The sequence below is a fragment of the Onychomys torridus genome, chromosome 9, assembly GCF_903995425.1.
Source record: "Onychomys torridus chromosome 9, mOncTor1.1, whole genome shotgun sequence".
NCBI lineage: Eukaryota > Metazoa > Chordata > Mammalia > Rodentia > Cricetidae > Onychomys > Onychomys torridus.
This window is the reverse complement of record NC_050451.1, coordinates 55941772-55965078: the sequence shown is the minus strand read 5'-3', so window position 1 is coordinate 55965078 and position 23307 is coordinate 55941772. Positions and strand designations below refer to the sequence as shown.

At 44.8% G+C, this 23307-nt stretch overlaps 1 protein-coding gene across 1 annotated transcript in view; it reads right to left on the bottom strand.

Moving 5' to 3' along the window:
• Ebf2 (EBF transcription factor 2) overlaps window positions 1–23307 on the bottom strand; it is a 197322-nt gene that overhangs the window by 29260 nt on the left and 144755 nt on the right. Inside the window, exons 8-10 of the mRNA XM_036199283.1 lie at window positions 12090–12207; window positions 10255–10385; window positions 9438–9564 (exon numbers count right to left, since the gene is read on the bottom strand). Of these exons, the coding sequence (XP_036055176.1) occupies window positions 9438–9564; window positions 10255–10385; window positions 12090–12207 (376 nt within the window). The remainder of the gene's footprint in view (window positions 1–9437; window positions 9565–10254; window positions 10386–12089; window positions 12208–23307) is intronic.

Here is a 23307-nt window from a genome sequence, read left to right as displayed (position 1 = left end):
AGCATCTGCACACCACACACACGTACACCACACAATCACACACACACACACACCACACTGCACACATAATACACACACCACACACACAATACACACAGCACACACATACACACACACCACACATACACATACCACACAATATACACACCACCCATGCAACACACAATACACACAACACATACACACCAAACACAAGCAACACATATACTACGCACATACAACACATATGCACACAACTCACACAACATACACACGCAACACACACACAACACATACACAACATATACACAGTGATATACTGTTTTTCATTATGGATGACGATGCCTGCCTCCCATCTTGGTCACTCTGCTTATCCGGCAGCAACCCTCCAGGCTGCCCTGAGCCTCAGACGCAGGTGGCACCGTCCCGCAAGACCAAACACCGTCAGGATGAGGACTGAGCTTTACAATTAGCTTGGACGGAACCTACTTGGCAACCATGGGCAGGTGACTTAATTTGTCTGTGCAAAGGGTTTCTCACCTAGGAAGCTGAGGCACTAATAAAACTGTCATCACAGGGAGAGGTGGTGGTTATTAGAGGCCACAAGAAGAGTCCGGCCCTGTGAGCTCAAGAGACGACAAGCGTAATTACTATATTACAACAGCTCCTTTTTTCTTACGAGTTTTGTCTTACGATAGAATTTATCAGAGACTTAACTTGCCATCAAATGCACAGCCTGGGGCTGGGGCGTGACTCAGTGGGGGACGTGAACTCCGCACAAGCATGAGGGTCTGAGTGCAGGTCCCTGGAACCCACATAGAAAGGCAGGCAGGGTGGTGTGCTCTTGTAACCCTAGACCTGAGGTTAGAATAGTGGATCCCAGGGGCTGCTATGCCAGCCAAGACAGCTGACTCGGGAAGCCCTGGATCAGTGAGAGAGCCTGTCTAGGAAAATAAGTTAGCAAAGTGATGGAGGATCAACTAATGGCCTACACACACCCTCCTGGGCAAGCACAGCCATGCACAGATACATCATACACACACACACACACACACACACACACACACACACACACACACACAGCGGGTAGCCTGGATTCGACAAAGAACCATAGGAACAGCAGTAAAAAGTGGGGCTCATCTATCCCCAGTCTTCAACAACCTGCTGTCAGCTCACACATGCTGATCTGCAGATAACACGAGATTACAGTCAGAGGACAGCAGTTTCACACACACACACACACACACACACACACACACACACACACACACACGCCATGCTCAGGACAGCTTTTCCTCATAAGCTTGCTGCCACATCGAGGAAAGACAGCTGAGAACTCTGCCCAGTCAACCACCGCGTCCCGCCGGTACCGAGATGACCTTTCTCATTGCCAGTTGTCTGCAGAAAAGTCTTCCCGAAGAGCAGAGGAGGGAGCCTCCTCCCAGCTCAGCCTCAGCTGGCATACCGCCTCTGGGTTTCAAAACCAGACAGAGGCAATTGGACTCTTCTGATGAGTTGAGTCCCATGTGACGCTGAGCTCCAAAGCAGCAAGTTGCAGGTTAGCAAACCGTGGCTGACGGAAAACAAAGCTGCAAAGTCGCATGTGGGGAGAAACTGTTGTTTCTCTGAGCCCTGATGTCACTAGTGTCGTCCTTGGCAACGGCAGCCGTGGGGGACTGATTGCCGCATTCTACTTAATGGTAACAGGTATATTTGATGGGTTAAGCTCCATCATGGTGATGCTTCCTTGAATCATCTGCAGCTGGACTGTGGACCACAGAGCTGTATGGGTGGGAGGGGGTGTTTCAAAGGAGGAGATATTTACTGGTCTCCCTTCCTGCCTCCTTTTTGCATCAAGTTCCATCTGAGAGTAGACCTCACTATTGTGTCCATGGGGACCGGCTCCCAGTCTCCTAAGAGCCCTCCCATTTCTCCGAGTCACAAAGTCTCTGGGGCAGCTGCCTGAGCAGAACCCAGGTCTCCTAAATTCATTTCTTTATTGAAATGCAGGTGCTGAAATCCTCCAAAAGTGTGATTTGATGGTTCTTATGATCCGTTCAATTTGGGAGCCACTCATGGATAATCATATAACTGGTATCCGAGCCTTATAGATAAAGAAACTGAGGCTCAGGGACACTGGGGGCTTAACAGAAGGACAAGAAAAAGACACGCCACAGCAGTCCCCAAGAGAAGCCTCGCTGACTGACCAAGTGTTTCTCCTTCTAGACCCATCCCACCCGGTCCAGCACAGCTCTCCCACCCGGTCCAGCTCAGCTCTCCCACCCAGTCCAGCTCAGCTCTCCCACCTGGTCCAGCACAGCTCTCCCACCTGGTCCAGCACAGCTGTCCAGGTTTCAAATTATCTTTTGCTCTGAGACCTGGGTGACTTTTCATGTGTCACTATGAGAATTAAGTACCTTGTTTGGACCTACAGCAGTTGTGAATACCATCCCACAGGGAAGCCCCGCATGTGGAACTGAAAATGGGAGGTGCTTAGAGAACACAGCTCACAGTCCCCACCCCAGCTGTGGGAGGCCAGGCCAGCTGGAAATCCAAGAGGCCTCTATCTGTCTCTCCATAGTAAAAGTAGCCCCACTTCCGTGGGCTGGCTGGAGTAAGGACCCAGGTCTGGTGGAGAACTGTCTTCTTCTGTCTACTATGGAAGTCATTGCCCTTCCAGCCATTCACCGAAACAAAATTGGCTTTCACAACGGTACTTTCATTTAGCAAGGAAAACAAAGGACACAAACCCCTTTCCTGGGGCCTGGACTCCTCTGTGGATGACACTGTTTTCTCTTGGTCACCAGGAAGAGTTGCATTTGGCTCAATGACCTCAAGGTGGAAGAATGTCACAGTCCCGAACTCTCCTAGACAGTGTTTGTAGCTCTAGCTTCTTCTCTCCTATAAAAGCATCGGCTGCAGAGTCCCAATCCTTCTCACTCTGCCTGCCTCTTGAGGCCCCTCCCTCTCAAAAGCAAAGAGAGCCCCTGACCTTTGGCCACAAAGACCATCTTTGTCCCCTAAGAGTCAAGTTTAGTAACATATGCTTTCCATATTTAAACATTTATGACATGGAGGTTTTGATCTTGCAATTTTTTTTTGTCAAAATCACAAAGAGAAACATTAATCAACATGAAAAAAAAAATTAAAAATACCAGTACCTAAAACCACAATTGCTTACTTGTATATTGGTACAACTATTCTGATATCTGTCAAAAGTTTATTATGCTGTGCAAATAGAGTAGCTTAGGCTGGCCCAGAACTTATGATGCATCTGCCTCCACTTCCTAAGTGCTGGGGTGAAAAGTGTGTGCTGCTATGCTCAGTACAAACCTTTTCAATTATGATTTGGAAGGGTGGGGGATTTTTTTGTTGGTTTTGTTGCTGTTGTCATTTGTGTTTGTGTTTTTTCTGAGACAGGGTTTCTCTGTGTAGTTTTGGAGCCTGTCCTGGATCTCGCTCTGTAGACCAGGCTGGCCTCGAACTCACAGAGATCTGCCTGGCTCTGCCTCCCGAGTGCTGGGATTAAAGGCGTGCACCACCACCACCCGGTTGGTTTTTTTTTTTAATGTATTCAAGGATGGCCTCAAATTACTATGTACCTGAGGTTGCCCTTGAGCTCCTGACCCTCCCGCCTCCACTTCCCAATGGTGGGATTACAGGCTTGCCCCACCATGCCTAGCAGGCTATGCACATGCACACGTGTTTTAAAAACTTAAATCACATGTGTCTTTCATGTAAATAAGCTTTTATCAACAGTATTATTTTTGATGTTTAAAATGTATAAACATGTCCCATGTTGATTTAATGAATCCCTCACTGGACACCAATGCCATTTTTAATTTTTTACTATTATAGATAGAACTCCATTTGAAGAGCCCAGAGCAAATTCAATTATTTTCTAAGTAGACATTTCTGAGAGTGGAGCCATTAGATCATGAGGCAAGCACATTCATCAGGGCTAGAAGGAGCCAGGAATGCATCTCTAACCATCCAGCTCCCTGCTGCCCTGTAGGAGAAAAGTCCCCACCTGTATACTTTCATTTGCTCAAAATATTAATCTTTGCCACCTAGATATGCAAAAAATCTACAGCGCTCTTCTTGCTCTTATTTGCATTTCTATGATTATAAGTAGATTTAAATAAATTCATTGATTCCTTCATTCCTTGCTTTCTTCCTCCCTTCCTGATCATGAAGCTTCCTATAGCTTCCTGTAGCTAAGGCTGGCCTCAAACCCATTATGTAGCTGAGAATAACTTTGAACTCATAATCTTGCTGCCTCTCTTCCAAGAGCTGGGATTGCATGTGTGCATAACCCTGCCAGTCACATCCACGAATTACTTCTGATCCTGTTTGTCTCCTTCCTCCTTGGTCTCTGTCTTCATCTCTTAATATGTAAGCTGTCTAATGTTCGCTTCTTTATCCACAATGCAATAAAAGAGCACTTGGCAATAGGAGGCATAAATTCTTCTGCTCAATAAACAGATGAATCTTCTTGTACCTAAGATAGTATGTTTTTCAGAACTAAAGATGCTCCTGGTGCTGTTTTTAATGCTTGACATTTTGATGGTCCAAATTTTACTTTTTATATTGTCCCATTTTCTTTTTATTTTCTCTCAGTGGTCTCTTTTTAGAGTTCAAATGAGCAAGGTTCAAGATAATAATTATGGCTAGTTGTATAATCTTTTGACATATCTACATTTTAATGAACAATAGTTAATGTGAAAATATTTCCAGTTGACAATGTCCACCCTGAAATATGAGTCTTCCTTCCTGAATCTTTTTAACCAGTTGGCCTATCATGTTGTGTAAACCTTCTGTCTTTTCCACATTGCCATGAGAAAGCTCCCCAGCATGCTGGTACTTAAGTATTGGCACACTGGACGTGTGCAGAAAGAGTTTCCTTTCAGATTTTCTTCTGCTGCCACTGGGCATTTCCATACACTCCTGCACAACCCTATCTTCTTTCATTATTAAACCTTAAAACAGTTTTAGTGTCTGAAGGGGTAGAACCCTTTCATTTTTCAAACTTGGAGATTCTAGTTTAGCACCTTTCCAGATGAACTTTGTACAGTTTTCCCCAAACATTTTGTTAGTATTTTGATTGGCATTGTGCTAAATGTATTCATTAATCGACATCTTTACAATATTAAATCTTCCCACCTCTCAGCCAGCTGGAAGTATTTTGTCCTCCTTGTGAACTCCCCTAGCACTTTATACCTTAAAAAACATCACTTTCTAACTCGACCCACCCAATTTTTCAAACCTGAAACCTGAGCACTGTCTCCATCCCTCTGCTCTCCAACCGTCACCCCATCCAATCAATCATCAAGTCCCGTCAATACTACTTCCTAAATTCTATTCACTTCTGCCTGTCCCCACCACCAGCACTGGAGTCCAAGCGGCTGTCATTGCCAGTCTGAGCCACCACTGTAGCCTCCACTTGACCCTCAGAACCCACACTGCCTTCTAAGCCATTCTCTGCACCACAGCCAGAAAGACCGTGTGTGTGAGTGAGTATGTGTGTGTGTGTGTGTGTGTGTGTGTGTGTGTGTGTGTGTGTGTGTGTGTGTGTGTATGCTCACATATGTGACTGCATGTCTGTTCATCTGTATGCCTGTGTGGAGGCCAAAGGTCTACACTTAGTGTCTTCTTCAATTGCTTCCTTTTTGGAGACAAAGTCTCTTGATAAACATGGAACTTAGCAATTAGACCGGACTGGATGGCCAATGAGCCCCAGACGTCCTCTTGTCTGATTTCCCATACTACCATGACTAGATTCTTTTTAATATGTATTCTATGCTTCAATGTCAGGTCCTCATGTTTATATGACAAGCACTGTGCTGACTGAGCCAGCCCCCAGACCCAATATTGCCTTTGAAAAGGCAAACCTGATCACGACAGTATTCCCAATAGTATTTGATGAGCTGAGAAAATACTCCTGTGTAGTGGGTAGCCATCCCAGCATTGGCCTGGAAGTTCCAACCCCCATTGAGGCTTCGGTAATGGTCACACCTACAAGGTGGGGCGGAGGAGGAAGCAGAAGACCCAGGATCGGGAGGAGGTCTCTCTTGGTTCAGGGACCCTGGACACTGGAGGTAGACCGGGCAGAGTTCTCCAGAGAACACCGCCGGACTGCGCTATACCTTTGCCAGACCCTGCAACCTATCCCTTCATTTGTAAGTTACCCCACAAAATAAACCTCTCTTTTGACTACGTGGAGTGGCCTTAATAATTTCACCAATACTCCTGGGTGACCTAGTCTCTACCTCCTCAGCTTGTCCCGAGACTGTCCTACATTCAAGCCTTCTGTCTTGTTCATGGGGTCAATCAAATATAAAGCTTGCCCTTCCCACCCCAGAGCCCTTCCTGTTGTAGGCCTTCTGTTTGGCTTATTCTAAGTTCTCCTCAACACTTAAGTTTGAGAATACTCAATTTATCTCAGCACTTGGGAGGCTAAGGCCTGAAGACCTCAAGTTCAAGGCCACTTTGGGCTATATAGTTAAACCTTGTTTCAAAAACAAATAAACAAAAACAATTAAAATTCAATTTCTCTAACATCCAGTTCCAGCATCTCACACACTTGTATTCATCACACTTGCCATTCCTTGTTCATGCCAGAGGCCACAATAACACCAATGTGAGAATAAAAGGAATATTGATGACACAATGTGTATCTAATATACTGCTTATTGTCTACACACTCCACCCCAAGTTGTTACAAAGACCTGGCTTTCTAGCTTGCAAGAGCAGGTGACTGAATTTCCAGGAACCTCCAGTGTCACACAATGGCTTGGAATCATGGTGGAAAGAGTGTCTGCACCATGAAAATCAGGAAGGACCGCAAGCCCACCTTTGTTTTGAATCACTTGGAGAGCCAGTTCAACCTTTTACCATGGTGCCCTAGCCTCCTAGCACACTGTTCCTGGGTTCTCTCCTCAGCCCTGTGGCATACCTACCCTACTTTATAAGACAGAGAAAAGTCTTTAGCAGGCAAGTCAAGTCGTGGGTCCCAACATGCTGCCTCTACAGCATGTACAGCTCACCTTCACATCTTAGTGTTTTGAAAGGTGAGAGCCTGCACATCTGCTATGTCCCAAGTACCAGTGTTGAGCATGGTATGCATGCTCAATGTATATGCAGTTAAGCATCATGCATTCTCAATACATACAAAAATCATGGCAATGTCAGTAACGCATCAGCGAACGAAAAACAATACATGGTACAATCACATCTTAGTAAACCAGGAGGAGAGATCTTTGCTGACATTGACACTTGGGTATACCACACATCAGCGATTTCGTGGGTTTCTCTTCCACTAGGCACTGTGTTTGTTTCCAAGAACTATACATCTTCAGCTGGGAAACTACTGCTTTCAAATGCCCCTCTATCATTCCCTCCTCCGGGAAGCCTTTCTAGATTTCCCCCAAGTTAGTCCCTCCCTGATAGATATTCCAGCAACCCCTTTTGCTTTTACATATTTTATGAGACTTAATTATTGGGATCCAGGATATCCATCTTCTTCTCTAGGAAGGTATAGGATGTTGAGGTATCCTGATGTTACTGGTTTTGATTCTTGAACATAATTTTGAACATATTTTTATTCAGTGACTATACAGAGTCAGAGGTGAAGAGATTTGACATCATTGAGAGCCAAGGTGGGTTTTGGACATTAAATGAAGCTAGGAGTCAAAGCCCCAGCTTTCAGAGGAGGTGTGTGAACACACAGACACTCACACATATACATCCCATCTGGCTCTAAATGTCTACAGTGCCATGAGACTGAGACCATTCCCAACTTCAGTAGAGAGTTGAAGGCTGGCTGCAAAGTACTTGTTAGAGTCCACACCTGCATCTCCCAAGTCTAGACCCGTCATCCAGCCCCAGGGGAACTTGGACCACACACTGCAGATGCCAAGTATGTGTTAAGCATCCTGGAGTTAGAGTCTTCTTCACCAGACCCCAGAAACAATCCATACTCCCAGGCTCCTCCTCCCCCAATTCCTCCTTCTTGACTCCTCCTCACTGTTCTCAGCTGTCCTTGTTAGAATCCCAAGGGGCCTTCTCCAGCTTCTTTCCATTGTGGAGCAATAGATTCCTTCCATCCATGGCAACACCCATCCCTGCAGTTCCTACTCTTGACTAGATATACCTTAGCTCAGCATCTTCCATATTCCCCACATCCTGCCTGCCTTCCTCATTCCCCTCTGCTCCCCACCCCAGGACTCCATCCTAATACTCTAGTCTTCTTACTCCTGCCCAGTGGCACTGGGCTCTGGTTCATTTCTGGCTCATCATCCTGCTGTGTTCTTTGCTGGGCACACCCCCATCACTCCAACAGTGTCACAGACTTCCAGGTACAGTCCCAGGAAACACCAGTGACCTGCCAGCTCTGTGGGGCTATGGGGGAGTAGGAAAGCCATATGAATGGATCACAGAGGCAGGCAGAGGTAAGGGTGGGGGTGCGGGTCTGGGGGTTGTCCCTTCCTGTGACATGGTTCTGAGCTCAACCTGTCTTCGTCAGAGTGGCCTCCTGCTGACCCCCCTGAGGCTCCTCTTTCTTCTACTCTTCTTCACACCTGACTGCAATCACACCATTCATCATCTTTGCCATCTGCCATGGACCCCAGAATGTCCACTTCCTAGCGGCACGTTACTTCCCTCTTTTATTCTCATATCTCACAGCTAGAGTTAGGTCGGTCCGCAAAAGGCGTAGACCAATGGGTGAACTGTACCCTGCTGGGAGCTATAGCAACAGCTTTTCTTTCCCATGACTTGCTGTCCACACTGAGCACAGGTGGATGTTCTGAATCTCGTGACACAAGCTCACACCGAGCTCTCTTCCTGAAGCTCACACTTCTTCCCTTGGACTCTTGGTATTTTGAATTTAGAAAGTCTCTGCCTGCACTGGGAAGTCAACCAACTGCTTCCTCCAAAAGCTTCTAAACCTCCAGACAGGGAAGGACCAGTGTCCCATGCGTCCTATCAGTCATTCAACTGATTGATTTGGAGTCAACAATTCAGAGGATGTTCAGTGAAAAATGGATGGTTGGGTGGATTTTACTTTTGTAAGGTTTGAAAATACTTTGCACCACTCTACTGGGTAATGTTCTTGAATCACTGTCAAGAGAACTCACAGCCAACAGCTTTGATTATGTTTATCTGATTGCTCATATGAAAGGCTGCCCCATCGTGGTTGTAAAGAGATTCGTTTCTAAGGGCGTGTTTCCCAAAGTGAGCTGCCATGGCCATCAATCAGACCATACAGAAGAAGCCTCTCGGGTAACGTTCAAATTTAGAATTGAGTCTGAATGTTCCCATTTGATGTCTGTCACTCAGTCCTTTCTTCCTTCAGTACCAGAAAGATCTAGAATAACTGGGCTGATTACAGAGATACTGGTAACTAGAGCAAAGATGAGCTAGGAACCAGCTGTCTTAGAAATCGTTTTCTTTCTTACCTGTGTAAATGAACCTGCCTGGGGCTCCTTTGCAGAATTGTTTGGATTTATAAGATAGTGTCACCTCCACAACTCCAGGGATGTGCCGGGGAGGGGTCTGTACTCGGATGGCATGAGGAGTTATAAGCTGAGAAGTGAAGAGACAAGGAAAGACAGTCACTAAACAAACCACCAGAGAGGCCGCTGCTTATGGCCTCATATATTAGTTTGGTGATTGCCAAGCCCAACTCATCACCAATACTTTTCTTTTGGTAATGTGCTTAGTTGGTTTTGCTGATTATAAATTGTAAGTCAAACATATCCAATTTAGAATATTTGGAATTTACAGAACTATGCAAGGAAATTTAAAATTATATAATGCAGAGACAACCAATATTAAGATCTGGTGTGTTGCCCAGACATTTCAATGGCTGTGTGTCACAGAATTAGATTATACATATCCACTGTTACTCTGACTTTTTCCCACTCAGCATCATAGAATAAACATGCTCTTCTCTGGTATTAGAAATTTTCCAAAACATAATTTTCAATGGTGGAAAGATACTTAACTTTTTTCTCCATCACTCTCCTATGAGCCAATATTTAGACTAATTTTTTAACCATCTTATATAATACTGCAATGGATATTTATCATTTTAAGTAATTCAAATTCCTCAAATGTTACAACTTCCATGTCTTGATGCCTTGGGTGTCTTGCTCATAGTAGGTACACAGACTGAGTGTTCATGGGGCTGCTGTGCTAGGAATTGCTAGTTCTCCCAGACCAAAAGAATCATGGAGCCAAAGGAGATCATGGAAGCAAATGGCTTTGACCTACCTCACTCCATACAAGCATGGTACCAAATACAACTTGGAGACCATCAAAAAAGTTGTCACCAATGATGATGACCATGGCTCCTCCTGTGGTCCAGCCCTCACTTGGGCTGATGGCTTTGATGCAGGGTGTAGCTGGGAAGACAAGAAAGAACAAAATCAGCTCTGTGCCCTTTGTTAGTGATGTCTGGAGTTTGGGAAAGGTACTGTCCTGGAAAGCTGTTGGTCATTCCAAGAAGTTCAAGTTGAGCTGTGTTGATTTGCCATCCCTAATTGGATGTTGGTTTTAACCAGGTCATTAAAGCTTAATGAGTTGGCCATTATATATGAAAGACTGAAACACTTAGCTAATTGTGCAAAGGGTGTTTTTAAAACTCTGTTGTTTTTGCCCATATTTTTATACGTTGATCACTCTAGAAAAGTGTAAAGCCCTTTTCTCTCCCCACCTCCTCTGCCCTACGATGTTAAGATTTACAAGGCTTGTTAACAGGCTGGGGAGAGAAGGAGGAAACAGGATCTATCGCAGTTGAAGGGTTTGCTCAACCCCACCTAAAGACAATCTCTACTTACTCTCTCAACTCTGTGGAATGGAGTTTCCTCCCTTCCTGCATATGTTCAAGGCCCCTGGACTTTGCATCCCGACAGGAACCCAATACGGTGTTCTGGCCATAACTAAAGTCAATCCATCACTCCATTTCCAAAGTTGACAGGGTCAAAGGTGGAGGAGAACTTTGGCAGGACTCCAAAAACATGAGCCCCCCTTTGAACGGCCAGTCAATCACATCCAATCAGTCAAAAGCAACTCGAAGGGCTCAGAGCTCTGAACTCTGGGATTTTCTTCTTCCCCTTCAGTGCCCACTGTGGGAGAATTAACACCACTCCAAATTCTTTACCGATTCAATCATTTTCTTTCAGTTCATTAATTCCTATTTAAAATGATATAAGATACGTTTTAAGGGCTGCGTTGGGAAGAGGGCTGGCGGGCAACATATAGGAAAGCATCAACATTAAAATCATAGCTGGATTTGACTCTTGTCTATATTATGAGGTCTTCTGACACCAGTAAGTGTGTGGGGAGGCAAAAAAAAAAGGGGGGGGAGCAAATGAGATGGAATTCACTCAGGTTTGTCAGGTTGTCCATGGACATACTTTAATTTTTTGGACAACTTGAAATTGAACAGTTACCAGTATTTCTAATTAGTTTAATGCACTTGGAAAACTACCCAGAGCAGCCCATGATTTCTTCTTGTCCAAGCAAACAAAAATCAATTAGTGTCAGTTTCACTCCGCACGTTGTTTTGTTTTGCCCACAATCTGTTTAAGGGCACATCTGACACTTATCCATACACGTCTGGCACTGGACTGTTCCTGTTTAACTAAGATGTCACAGGCCTGCGATTGCCTGAAATACCAGCCTCGCTGAAAGAAAAACACAGATTGGAATAGAAGAGACAGAGAGGTGCAGGAACCTGAGTGCTGGCTGGGAGATGAGTGGGGAGGACTGCAGCCAGCTGATGGGGCAGACTGCAGTCAGTGTTTACAGCAGCACAGGGGGCTAGGATGTGGCTCAGGTGGTAGAGTGCTTGCTTAGCATACAAGAAGCCCCATGTTCGATCCCCAGGCACGCACATACTGAATGTGATGGTATACGCCTGTGATCCCAGCACTAGGGAGGTAGAGGTAGAAGGATCAGGAGTTCAAGGTCATTTCTCAGCTAGATAGTGAGTTCTAGACCAGCCTGGGCTAGAGGCTTTGTCTATAAACAAACAATACAATACAAACTGGGTCCGATACAAACTAGGTCCGAGTCACTGTATCTGCATTGGCTCCCAGCCCTACCTTCTGATGGGTCAAGCCTTCTTGCTCTCCTTCCGTGCTTAGAGTTGTTATGTACAAACATGTTGTCAGAAACAGCAAGCACATGTCCATCCACATTTACTGTTGTTGACAACACAACCTGCATTTAAAGCAAAAAAAGAAGAGCTTGGTCAGCCTCACACCAGGCTGTCAACGTACCGGGAACCCTTGTGGAATGCAGTGGCCAAGGCGAGGGGGAGACAGTACAGAATTGGAACAAGAGGCAGTCGTTGGCTCACGGGTTTTCATTTTCATGTCTTTGAGTTCAAACTCGTCTGTGTCATGACAAGGGAAATTAGCTTTCTGCCTGCTGGTTCCAGAAACCTCATCACCAGCGGGACTGTCCTCCAGCCGCCGTCACAGGTGCAGACAGTGCAATGTAAGAGCTAAGCCAGCACCTCCATCAAGGAAGCTCACTACTCCAAGCTTGGAAATAAGGATCCTGCGCCTCAGATGTGGTCATTGGAACACTGGCTGATCAGTTGTCTCCAGTGTCCCTGTGCATGAGTGGACAGTGGTAAAGATTCTGCGAGAATGGGTTGAGAATTTAGCTCAGTGATAGAGTGCTTGCCTAGCAAGTGCAAGGCCCTGGGTTCGATCCTCAGCTAAAAAAATAAAATTCTCTGAGAAGATAAGGTTCCCCAAGTGCAGCGTGGGAGATACCGGATGTTTAGCATCTGACTGGAGAAAAGGGCAGGGGTGGGTGTGGAGTGATGAAGAGCAAGAACTTGGAGTGAAGACTGAATCAAAATCCTGGGCCACTTCTCCTAAAATAAACCCATGGACAGATGACTGAGCCTTTTCAAAATCTCAGTTTTTTCCCTATCTAGGAAACACAAATAACACTGTCTGCCTTGCAGGCCCGAATGAGGTCAAATGAGTTGGTGCATGTAAGGCATTTGGCACAATGTGACATACAGGCCAAATTACAATGACTCGTGTCCCGTTCACCTCCCCCCTGCCTCCACTGCCCAGTTACTAAGATGGATGGCTTTATCCATTGCAATTCTACCATGGTCTTAACTCTGGAGAAGGTTCTAGAAATCGGGGTATTAGCACTAATAATCACAGCAACTGGAAGACCTAGCCATACCACTGCTCTCAGAGGACTGCAGAATGGCAGCTAATACACATCGCAAGCCAGGCACAAATGCCATGGAATTTAATGCTAATATATATATATATATAATCTCCTGCTGGTTAGACTGTGAAAGAAGTTCGAAGGCAGAGCTGAGCAAAGAGAGGTGGAAGAGAACATGCCTGGCCACACCTATCACCCTTGGACTTGACCGGATGGAACACTGCTTCTCAACTCATGTGGCTGTGCACAGCAGCTTTTCTGCGGCTCTTTGGAGAAAGAGACTTGTTATATACATGCTCATGAATATGTAAAGATCTTTCCAGAATGGGCACTGAGGAATCTAATGAGCTGTGCTTCTGAATGACTCTTCCTGCCTATGGCCCCAGTGCAAACTCTGGATAGCCACTGGTAACTGCTCTGCCACACCTTCCCGACTTATTAAATGACAGAGGAGGTCAGAGGAACCTGACCTTGCTTATATCTTAATGTGAAATAATTCACTGCTACTTAAAAACATTTTTTATTATGAAATAATTTCAAGAAAATAGAACGACAGACCAGCAAAATAAAATTTAGGACCCCATCATTCAACTTCAAACCTGTTCAAATGTTGCTGCTCTTGTCTATACCATGGTCACCTCCCCATTCCCTTTATCAGGAAAAACTATGACATTCAAGGTGTGAGGGCGTCAAGGTAAAACTTACCTGCATAATCCATTCTCTTCTCATGAGATAGAATATTTTATCCCTTCAGAAAATGATTTCATATCACTTCCCAGTCAGGTATAATTCCAAGCAATAATCATCTCTCGCTTTGTTTTCTTTTCCCCTGAAGAGAATTTCAGGGATGTGTGCGTGTGCATGTGCATGTGTCTATGTGCATGTGCATGTGTGTGTGCACATACACATGTGTGCTCCTTTCTATGTGAATGTGTATGTTGGCCAGAGGTCAACCTTGGGTGGCGTTTCTCAAGTGATAGCCACCTTGTCTTTTCTCCATCTTTCCCTGGTCTAGAACTCAACAATTAGACGAGGCTAGCTCAACAGCAGCCCTAGGGACCTTCCTTGTTACCACCTTCCCATTTCTGGGATGATAAGCACATGCCATTACAGGTAGCTTCTTTAAAATGGGGCTTCAAACTCAGGTCCTTGTGCCTCTGTGCCAAGCATTTTACTGACTGAGCTATCAGCCAACTGGATAGCTTTTAACATTTTGTTATAATTTAATAGGTTTCAAAGAATCCCCAGGACCCATGGCTCCACAAATCACTTCATGTAGCCACACTCTGTGGGCTTGATATATTCTATATGAAAATTTTACATGGATGTCAATGAGTTTCAATCATTCAACTCCACAGATAATCACTGAGCTCCAACTACACATCAGAAGTCATGACAGGCCCTGGGGACTCAGAAAACAAACTTAAAGGAAGCTTGGTTGTCATTCAGAAAATTATCGCCCATATAATTGCTCACAATTCAGGGATGCAGCCTGTCCAGCCTTAGGTCTGTTTTCAATTGTGTCTGTGTGAACATGTGAACGTCTGAGAAAAGTCCTTCTAGATAGTTCATATCCAGTGGTGGCTACCGCAAAACAGACATCCACCACTCTTGGCCAAGTGCACCAGGCGTGAGTGCTTTTCAGAGGGATTTCAGTGAATGATTTCAAGACCATGCCCTAGTCAAAGAAAGAAACAGACTTCACTGCCACAGGATTAGGGATTGTAGGGGTTAAAGAACATTGCCTATGTACATGCTACCTCTGAACATAATAGGATGGGTTGTGGGGCGGGGGGAGAGACATCAGGCTACCGTGTGCACAAAATATATCTTCAAACACAAAACAAAAATGAAAGAGAGAGCTTCAGGCATTACTCCTGAACAAGCCAGCCTGCAAACAACAAGGGGAACCCCAACCCCATCAAAGGATGACGTAGCTGTGAGGGCCAGCCACTCAGGAAGTGCTTGATTCATTCCACAAGCTTGTCACACTGTCCGTCCACATTCCTTGTGCATCCCTGCCACAAAATGTAGAGTTGTTCCCGGCCAGAAGATTTCATCATAGTCATTTTTGGGTGGAGTGAGACTCAAGTTCCAAGTGAACATTTCCCAAATGATATACCCTGGTGGCTCACATGCACTTCATTATTTTCTATTAACAATGGAAATAAATTTTAATCTTTTGCTGGCTAGTGCTGGCCTCTCGTGACAGCAAGGGAATTAACCTGAATTATTTCAGTGTCTGCAAAATTTATTACAAGATTTTAAATTATGTCCAAATGTATGTGTGTGCATGGACACACGTATGCATGAGTGTGTGTGTGTGTGTGTGTGTGTGTGTGTGTGAAGTTCTATTTTTCATATTAAAATATCTTAGGCTATGAGGTACCTAGGGAAGCTTGCCAATTAAGCTAAATTTGAAAAAATTAGTGGGTTTGATTCACAAATTCCACCACACGAAATCAGACCTGAGTTGTCGAGCCTATCTATGGAAACCTGTGCTTAAACATTGGCTTTTACACATATTCTCTTTACTTCTTGAAGAATAAAGTATATGATGGATGGGAAGACCCATTTGGTTCAGTCAAGGCTTCAGGTTTAACTTCCTTCTCTGTTCTCTGATGGATGATGACAACACTGATATTATTCCATTCCAAGGAGTAAGGATTTCTACATGTTTTAAGACTAAAGGAAGTAGAATGTGCATTCCAACATCATCTCACTCCCAGGCCTTCCCCTTCCACAAGCCAACTTCTTTCCCCTAGTGAGTATTTCCTGGGTCATGAAGGCTGACCCTTTCCATCTGGAATCAATCAGTCAACCCCTGACAACTTCCTGAAACACCTCACTCCATTTCCTGTTCTCTCCCCCTCCTTGCTTTCCCCCGGTTTGCTTCACTCTTCAAAACTGCAGGCCACAGCAGCTTAATGTTAGAGGGTCAGACACAGCTAGACTCCAAAACACTACACAAGGACACCTTTGACCTTCAAAAATCTTTACATCTTAGCTAAACAAATCAAGGTCAACATTTCTTACCATTACCTTGTTAACTATTTGTATGCATCTTTACCATTGACTCTTCTGGTCCTGCAACCATCCAGTCACTTGTTATTCAAAGATCATAAACCCATCTGCTTTGAAAACAGCACTTTCAGTCTAGATGAAACATGCCATGTGGAGGTCCCTCCAACCCCAAATCACCAGTGATATAACAACCATATGGACCAAGATTCCTTACAATAGCACTCCTATGCCTCATCCACATCTCTTGTCACCTAAACGTGACATCTCATCTTTTCTGAGGCTATTGCTCTCCTGGCACTGCCATTCGGCTGGCACAGCCCAAAAGAATGCCAATTAGGAATACAGATGTCCATAATTTGTGAGGGATGGACCCCAGTGTTTGCAGCTCATACTGGTGACAAGTTCCATTTATTTATCACTGTTGATGTGTCTGTATTTCAGCTCAAAGCACTCAGACCAGCACAGGTCCTTGTAGATGGCGGCCCTCCTCAGCCCAGGCATAATTCAACACACAAACAGTAAGCAATTCAGTCATCTCAAGATACACTCGAGCCAAAGGAAAGGGCATGTGAGATTCACTGAAGTCAAGTCACTCACGGTAGAAGGAGAAGTGGACTTTCCCTTCTGCTATTCCTGATTTTTATTTTGATTGTCATCTTTAATTTTTGGTGAGCCAGCTCAGGAAGCATAAATCTAGCAGACATGTGATTATTGGGTCTCATTCTTTCTCACTTAAAAACAAAAATATTTATTTGTTTTATGTTCATGTGTTGTCTGCATGTACGTGTATGCCCTACATGCATGTTAGGTGTCCACAGAGGGTGTCATGTCCCTTCAGACTGGAGTTACAGATGGTTGTGACCTGCCATGTGGGTGCTAGGAACTGAATGCTGGTCCTCTACAAAGCAGCCAGTGCTCTTAACTACTGAGCCATCTCTCCAGCCCACTTTTTTTCCCCTAAGACAAGGTCTCACTAAGTAGCCCTGGCTTGCTTGGAACTCACTGTGTCCACCAGACTTGCCTCAAATCCACAGCTATTTGCTTGCCTCTGCCTCTACGTGGCTCTATTTTAAGTCACTTCATGATATAGCAGTGTTAGCAGAGAGAGACACAGTAAAATACTGGTGTGATCCTTTAAAGAGCACAAGGACATCTATAAGAATAGAACCTATAAGTATATGAGCAGCTTCTCACAAAGTAAGTACACATGAAAACCGATTGCCTTTTTCAAATTCTGTTTTTTCTTTTTATAACCCTTAAGATACCTCCATGTTTCTCACCCTAGTAATTTTTTTTTCTGAGACAGGTTTTCTCTGTGTAGTTTTGGTGCCTGTCCTAGATCTCACTCTGTAGACCAGGCTGACCTTGAACTCACAGAGATCGCCTGGCTCTACCTCCTGAGTACTGGGATGAAAGGCGTGTGCCACCACCGCCTGGCGTTCACCCTAGTAACTTATACCAAGCAAGAGCTGAGTTCTTTCCAGCTCATAAAAGGCCACTCTAGAGGGACCCTTAGAGGAGCACACCCATTAATCTGCCTGCACAGTTAATTTTCCAATAGCAGAGTGGGTTCTTTGGTATCAAAATTAAACATGTAGCAAGTAGATGTCTCAACAGACATCCCTACCCTTGGGTGATTTTTACACCTCATACCCACACTTTTGTTACTGACTATTTCTCCTTCTCAAAGTCCCAACGTGTGATTTTGTTGGTTAACACTAAGTTGGAGGAATGGCCTAGTCCTTTCCTGTCTCCCTTTCTCACCTCGTGCCCAGGTGCTCCTCCGACGGAGCCTATGTGAGGATGATAGAGAGGAGTCAAGAAGAAAAATGGGTGGGAAGACTATGTGATTTGCTCTTTGAAACAGACAACAATCGCATTGTTTGTAGCGGGGAGAGAGTAATGACTCCGGTTAGAAGCCTGCCCCACCTCCGTCCCCGCCCCCGCCCCCATCTTTAAAGCGCTTGCTTCTGAAATCACGCCAGATTCTACTACTAGCCAGGCATGGGCTCCTGCCATTTCTGGGAGGGTCATACACCTCTCAGCTCAATGTGGGGCCTCAGCAAAGCAGTCACGGGAGGCATTTATAGCTCGCTCACTGCTGAGGCCTCTCTGGTACCCATAGCTAGGAACATGCGTACATGCAGTGGAATAAAATGGTCTCAAAAATTCCCGTTGTTCTGCCAAGTATGGGGGGGGGGGGACCTTTATGACATTTTACATCTGGAAATGGAATTAGATTCATGATGTGCTTTTCCCTTATTACTGTTCGGTTGCTCTATGTGTTATTTCAGCTTTCCCAAAGCACAACTGTATGTGGGGATTTTATATTCCACCTGTGGAAGGAGAAAAGAGACATGGAGGCCGTTAAAATGAGAAAGAATCGGGGCAGACTCCTGGCCATGGGAGACAACCTAACCGGGAGTCCACGCTGAGAGAGAAAATACGCGCTGTGTTTTTAATATGCCGGCTAATTCCCATCACTGAGGAGGAGAGTCCAACGAGACAATTCTGCCTGAGCCCACATTAACGCTGCCCAGCCCAACAACAAACTATTTGGCTATCACAATTTGTTTCACCCTACCATCTTATTCTTGGCACACATGTTTTCAAAGCAGAGTTAAAGCCTAGATTCTTCTTTGTTGGCTGCGCTCCGGGGTCCCCCAAATTACCTTTAAATGCCTATCCCACGAGCGTAGATTTTTTTTTCATAAAAAAATAAGTATTTAAGTATTCCCATGACTCTAAGAAAGAGACTTTATTTTCCATTCTCTATAGGTAAAGTTTCTGGTCCGTGAAGTATCAAGCTCCAAACACGAGAACACAAAACTGGTTGCCATAGAGACAGACAAGAAGGATTCTGGGATTGTTCACGCCAAGAGCTACAGCATCAATGACAAGATACTTCATAAAAGACCAAACAGTACTGTGTTTCAACTAGCCATTGAGAGTTTTACTTTATGGATATGTATTTACCTACATATATGTGTGTGTACACCATATGTATGCGGCCATCGAGCTTGCATTGAGCTTCCCAGGCACTAAATGCTTCAAGCAGCCTACATGGAGGATGGAGCAGAATAAATAAAAGACAATCCCAGTGACAGTCCTTGTGAAGCAAGGAGTTATACAAGTTTAAGTGACTGATATGATCAGCTTGTGTACATATGTGTGCATGCACCCATGCAGGATTTGGGGGGCAGTGAGTTCATGTGGTGTCAGAGGACAACCCCGGGTGCTTTTTGAGACAGAGTCTCAATGGTCTGGAACTTCACCAAGTAAGCTAGTTAACGAGCAGTGAGCTTCCGGGGACCTGCTTGCCTCTGCCTCCCACATCACCGCTGATGGGGTTAGCAGTGGTGCCCGGCTTTTTATTGAACTCTTGGAATAGGATACAGGTCCTCATACTTGCAAGACAATTTCTTGACTAGCTGAGCTATCTCCTCAGCACTATTCTGACTTCAAAGCAAAACAAAACAAAAGCCAGGAGTCAACCTAAGCAAAGTCCTGTGCACACCAGTCTTTTGCCGCTGTGTTTTGGCAAGCATGGCTTCAGAATAGAACTTGTCTTTATTTTTACATCATCAAATATTTTACTTATTTTTTTAAGCTTACTAGAAATGTTTTAGGTCACGTTTTCTTTAAAAAAAAAAAAATCTGGTTGGATATGTAGAGAAATAAAGAGGCAGAAGTTTTTTTTAGCCAGCTATTCATGACGTCCCTAGAGAGCCTGTAGTCCATTCATCCGCTTCACAACTCTCAACTGCCTTCTTCTCAAGGCCACAGACACTTGCGGTGCCACCCTATCTCACTCTCCTCCATCAATCCCACTGCGTTTCCCCATCGAACCTGAACGCCAAGAAGGATGTTGTAGTCAAGGGCAGTATTTTACTAGCAAACGTTTTTGGGAGACCCGGGGGAGCCGTATAATAGCATTTGATGCAGTTCTTTGTTTGTCTCCACAATCCCCTCCCACCTCACTTTCTCCCAATGGACTTCATGAGTCACCTGCTGTCCATCAAACATCAGAAGCACACGGTCTTCTCCTATGCAGTTTTAAAAGCCATGCACTCCTGCTGCAGAACCAAGAAAGCTCTGGTCTGCACTCCGGAAACTTCTGAGTCTGTACTAGAAAGGCCTTAGTGCCTATGTTTTCATCCTCTAAGACAGGTGAGCATTCAGAATTTGCTTTCACCTGTTTGAAGTCTGGCATATCCATTCCTAAAAGTTATTTATGCGCCTACCAATTTGGACATCTGTCCCCTTTCTCCTCCCCCCACCCCCAAAGAACTCAAAATGCTCAGAAGTGTGAGTTAGTCAGAATTGGCATTGCCTGGATTCCCGACCTCACTTGAGATACTGAATGTCAAGAGGTGGGAAACAAAGGCTGCCCCAGCAGAACACAACTTGAAGGAAGGAACTCATGGTACTTCCCAACAAAAGCGGGAAAGCCCCTCGGCCCCTCAGAGGTTTTCCCCAGCTCCAGAGAGATCCCTGCTGTCCCAGGGACTACCTGGCTTGCTTTATGACCAGATCATGGGCTCAGCTGCTGATCAGAGGGGCCCCAAGTCAAGTGGTTTTCATTATGTGTTTAGAACTGCGGCGTGGTAGCACAGTGACTTTCCAGTGGGATGGGCTGTGAGATCACCCAGCAGCTGGAGCAGCGCTCAGACCAAGGGGTTTTCACTGAACAAACCTGCAGGCAGCTGGGGCTGTATTACATTCGTACCATTTGGAGTTAATTTAAACTCTCTTTTCCCTCTTCAACGGGTGTGAGAGAAATATTCAACATTTTTTATTTAAGGAAAATAGATGGTAGTGCCATTAAAAAGTTTTATATAAGAGCTAGGGGTTTAAAAAAAAATCATAAGGGGCTGTTGGCCCTGCTCCAAGACATGAGTAGCCGTGGCCTCTGCTCCTGCTTCATTCAGTCAAACAGACTAATGGTGAACACCCAGCTGCGTAGACGAGGTGTTTTTGTCAGAGAAGCTAATTTCTCCATCACTCTTCTGTGGTTGAGGCCCGTTGCAGTATAAACAGGAGAACCATCACATTATCCAGCTACTCCACGGCTGTCAGTCAGTCCTTACACTGGCAAGTCTGTATGTCTGAGGTTTTGTTCTCCCTGGCACCATATATTTCTTACTTCAAAGTCTGCCAGGCCTGCCATAGGCAAGCTCTTCCAAAGCATCGACTCCTCCCCCAAAGCCCCTGTAAATATCCTCAAGATCTCGACCTTATTCTGTATGAATAGATGCAATCCAAGAACCAATTCAGCTCCTACATCTTTCCCCCCCAAGCCTGTAAATAACTTTTCTTATACTAGAAACTCATGTGTCCTTCTGTAGCTAGTTACATTGTCTCTCTTTTTTCCCCGTTTTCTTTGTTTGTTTGTTTTTGTTTGTTTGTTTGTTTTTGAGATAAGGTTTCTTTGTGGAGCTTTGATCATCCTAGAGCTAACTAACTAACAGGCTAGTCTCAAACCCACAAAGACCCTCCTGCCTCTGCCTCCTGAATGCTGCGATTAAAGGCCTGAGTCACCACTGCCTGCCTACATCTTATCTCTTAAGGTCAGGGAGGATATGACTTCTGGATGGTTCTCTGCCCCGCATAAAGATACAAATTAAAATGGACATGACCCAGAGTATTTGCTGAGCTTATAAGGTTCAGAAACACACACACACACACACACACACACACACACACACAGACACACACACACACACACACATACACACACTGGGTAAAATTTTGATTTTTGTTATTGTTATTCATTTTCTCATTAAGAGTCCATTGGAACTAAAAACAAATCATTTGGTGGAACTTAAAGGGACCGAATTGGGGGATAATTTGAAGACATCTGGAGTCCCTCTCTTTATCTAAATATTTACCCTACTGTGAGCCCACTCTACATTTTGAGTTGGAGGTAGGACACATATCAAAGAGACTAATACCAGAATAGCTTAAAAGAAAAGCTGGCATTGCCCCCAGGATAGAAGATACTGCAGCCCGCTATAGAAATGGGTGCTCAGTCTTGGGTGACAGATCTGCTGTTATTATTGGTAAGCTCTGTAAACTGTTGGGAAGAATGCCCCCACTTACTGTTGGTATACTCACTGACCACACAGCTGAGCTCCAACAGACACCACTAAGACAACTACACCGTGCAAGCCCCCTTCCCCACAAGACCACAGAGAAGTAGACCTGGGCTCTGGAAGCCACCCATGCATCCTACTTCCTGTATCCTACTGAAGGTGAGGATGGCTTGTATTTGGGTTGCCTAGGCTAGGTCTCCAACACCTGCCTGGGACTGGTTAGGAAAACATAAAATGTTCTCTGTGGTATTGGTGGGTGAATAACTGACTGAATGACAGCATGTAGGTTTTCACTATGACCTGGAACAGACACAGCCTGACTATCGGGGATGGAGACTTGGCAGCAATCAGCCCCAAATTGTTGTCAACTTTCAACTGTGCTTTGGAATGTGCATGTGGGAAACAGCAATGTGTCTGACTTCCTTCCCCTGACTTGACATTCCTCTGAATTTAATACCTGCCTATTCTCTATTCATATGGCAGAGAAACAGGGAACCGGGCTCATTCTGGCCTAGCTAACATTGGACACCGGTGTTCCGCCTTTCTTCAGAGGTCCCTGGAAACACTAAGTTTTCTCTTCTCCACCCTTTTTTCTCTCTTAAAAATGCAGTGAATAACAGCGTGTTGAGCCCCTAGAGAGTGCCTGATATGTGCAGGTGAAAGGTAGGAAATAACCAAAGCATATAAACTACATTCAAGCATCATATGTTGGAAAGACAGAGATTAGTCTTTTTCAGAGAATATGGCAATGGTCAGAGGCTGTGGAGAATGGTGCTTTGGCCAAGGAACTCATAACCCTGGAGAGTCAAAAAAAAAAAAAAAAAATGTCCCAAGACATGCACATGTGGTCCTGAGGAATCAATAGTTAGAAGGCAGTGAAGGGTTCTTAGACAGAGAAGAGAGCATGTGAGAAGATGCCAAGATGGACGTGAAAGCAGTGGGTTATATATGAACAGTGGACAACAGGCAGGAACTTCCTGTGGGGGCAGAAGTGGAAGAT